Here is a 3,158-nt window from a genome sequence, read left to right on the forward strand (position 1 = left end):
ACATAAAATAAAATGCAAATAGCAGTTGGGGAGGCAGTCAGAAATGTTTTTGTGATGTTACTACTTTTAGTCTCTTTTCCTTCTGTATTACAGGATCTAGCTACAAAACTGGGGAGGCAAGGAACTTCAGAGCATAGAGTTTGGATTGCCTTGAACTACTAATTGTAAGAACCATGAACTTGACCTCTTAAATTATCAAGGATTAGTCTACAAGACAAACATAAGTATTATGTTAAGAGTTAGCACAATGTTTCATAAATGCATGTAAACATAACATGACTTAAATCTGATGAAAATGCACAGAAAATTTTCTAAAACAAACCAAACCTGATAGTGTGAGTCCATCTGACTTAAGGGACCCAAAATATTATAAGTTGATTATGTTTCACTGTTTTATCTTGGATGTAACTTTGTGAATATAGGTTACCAGGTTTGTCTATCATAATGCAAACCTCTTAGGTTACTAGAGTTTAACCCATGTGCTGCCCAAGGACCTTGTGAATTCTGTAATAAAAATGTACATATATAAATTGGAGCTATAAGATGCCTGCTCTCAGAAAAGGAACACAGAATATCCAGGTTTTACAGCAAAATGTGGCTAACAAATCAGATGGAGCCAGCTATCAGATAAAGTAGCATTTGGGGTCTGAAAGGCTTGTCGCCAAACAAACAGGCATCTAAGTGAGCTATCACCTAAGTCCATGGGAAAGAAGAAAACCAGCATTAGATAACAAAGGATTGTAAATCTAGTAACCCAATGTCAAATATGGAATAGTATCAGAGTCTCAATTGTGAGAATCTGGTTTACAGAAGGGTATAGTTGACAGTGGGAGCCCAGATACATTTGTGGGAACTATGCAGGAAACAAGCCTCCATTGATCTCCCTCTATCCATAATTAAGGGATGGGAGGAAAGCAGTTAGAATAAGTATAGAAGATCAAAGAGATAAACATGACATGAACAGTTAAAATTTGTCCCTTCATCCCCCTCTGATGCATGTTGGACAAGATCTGGTCTTCAACATTTTCTGTATTTTTATTGTGTTTTTGAATTGTTTGTTCATATTAGGGATTACTTGAGAGGTTATATGACATTGCTAGTCACCCTCTTGAAACTGTGTTATCTGTCTTTCTGTTTTTTGGCATATGGACCCCAGGATTGATAAACCTATGGAGTGGTGATTGTGCTGGTGGTGGTGGTGGTACAGCTGGTGGTGAATACAGTGGTAGTGGAGGGCGGGGCAAAAGAGAGACTGTCAAAAAGCCCAACGAGAAAAAGAATATTTAGAAATTGATTGTGGTAGTAATTATACAATACTGTTAGATGTGATTGAACTATAAAGTGATAAGATACATGTATTAGACCCAATGTGATAATTCAAAACAAAAAGAAATGGAACTATAGAAATGTCAAAGATAATCCTGCCATAGTAATTTCATAGATTTGCTCTACTTTCCATATCCTTCTACTGGAGTCAGTTCCATTCAAGCAACCCTAGCATTCTTTTTTACTTATTTTTAATTATAAAAAACAAAAGTTGAAAAGGACCTGAGGATAAACTATGAGAACAGGAAGCAGATGCTAATTTTCCCCTCCCTTTCCCTCCTTTCAGAGCCAGGAATTTCACGGATCTAAGCAATGGCTGCTGAGAACCACACATTGTTTACCGAGTTCATATTCTTAGGGGTTTCTGCCAGAAAAGATGTGCAGCAGGGGCTGTTTGTGCTGTTTCTCCTGGTGTATGGCATCACTGTGATCGCAAATCTAGGCATGATCCTACTGATCAAGGTGGACCCTAGACTTCACACGCCCATGTACTACTTCCTGAGCAGCCTGTCCTTCTGTGATGTTTGCTACTCCTCCACTGTCTCTCCCAAGATGCTGGCTGACTTCTTATCTGAGCCAAAGAGGATTCCGTATAACATGTGTGCCATCCAGATGTACTTTTTTGGGGCATTTGCTGATGTGGAATGTCTCTTGTTGGCTGTTATGGCCTATGACCGTTATGTAGCTATTTGCAATCCTCTCCTTTATACAGTTGCCATGTCTGGGGGGGTCTGTACCCGACTAGTGGCTGGTGCTTACACCATAGGTTTGGTGGATTCGGCAATCCACACATGCTGCACATTTCGCCTTTCATTCTGCAAGTCCAATGTTATCAATCATTTTTTTTGTGACTTCCTACCCTTATTAGCCCTCTCTTGCTCAGATATATCCATTAATGAGATTGTGATGTTCACTTTTAGTACCTGTATTTTGGGGTGCAGCATTTTATCGGTCCTCCTCTCCTATAGCTATATTATAACAACCATTCTTAGAATGAACTCCTCTGAGGGGAGACGCAAAACCTTTTCGACATGTGCCTCACACTTAACTGCGGTGGCTATATTCCATGGTACCCTCTTGTTCATGTACTTACGACCAAGCTCGAGCTATTCAATGGACACAGACAAAATGGTTTCTGTGTTCTACACTGTTGTGATCCCTATGTTAAACCCACTCATCTACAGCCTGAGAAATAAGGATGTGATGGGTGCCCTCAAAAAAATAATGAGCACTAAATTATGTTCTGGATAAACATATACACTGTTCACATTAAAATATATAGATGCATTTAAAACGTGTTAGTGCTAATGGTCTTTGACACGGTGCCTGCAGTTTCCTCATCACAGTCTTTGTGGATAGTTTCCTGTGTGTGTTGTTGGTTTCTTTGAGCCTCCATGGATGTTGTCATGTTCAGTGCCCTCAAGTTGGTTCTGACTCCTAGGGATCCTGTGTACAACGTGAGGAAACCCTGCCCAGGTCTGCACCACCATCCTCACTGTGGCTCTGGTCCAAGCCATTGTAACAGACTCTGTATCAACGCATTGGGTAAAGGGCTTCCTGTTTCTTACTGACCCTCTCCTTTTCCAGACATTATGCCCTTCTCCAAGGGTGGTCTCCTAAGAACATATCCACAGTGTGTGAAACAAAGCTCCTCGTCCTGGCTTATAAGGAGTAATTCTGTCTGTACGTCCTCCAAGACAGATCAATTGAGTGTAGGGAGCCATAACAATTACTCTTAATATTCTCTCCATGTAAGTAGAAATTACTTTAATGAATCAAAGTTGCTATTACTCATAGAAGATCCTCTATTCTGTGCCATGACTATATCCAAG

The 3,158-nt window shown here is 40.1% G+C and overlaps 1 protein-coding gene across 1 annotated transcript; it reads left to right on the top strand.

The window, feature by feature from the left end:
- Positions 1–1,638: 1,638 nt before the first annotated feature.
- LOC142446479 (olfactory receptor 5G9-like) lies at positions 1,639–2,577 on the top strand. Its single transcript, XM_075548228.1, has one exon. It carries the CDS (start codon positions 1,639–1,641, stop codon positions 2,575–2,577), a length of 939 nt encoding a protein of 312 aa, XP_075404343.1.
- The last annotated feature ends 581 nt before the right edge of the window (positions 2,578–3,158 follow it).

Source organism: Tenrec ecaudatus, chromosome 4 (assembly GCF_050624435.1).
Source record: "Tenrec ecaudatus isolate mTenEca1 chromosome 4, mTenEca1.hap1, whole genome shotgun sequence".
NCBI classification, from domain to species: domain Eukaryota; kingdom Metazoa; phylum Chordata; class Mammalia; order Afrosoricida; family Tenrecidae; genus Tenrec; species Tenrec ecaudatus.

Bases quoted from the DNA above. Each gene is read 5' to 3' on its own strand.
- LOC142446479 (XM_075548228.1), top strand. From the start codon at position 1,639: ATGGCTGCTGAGAACCACACATTGTTTACCGAGTTCATATTCTTAGGG.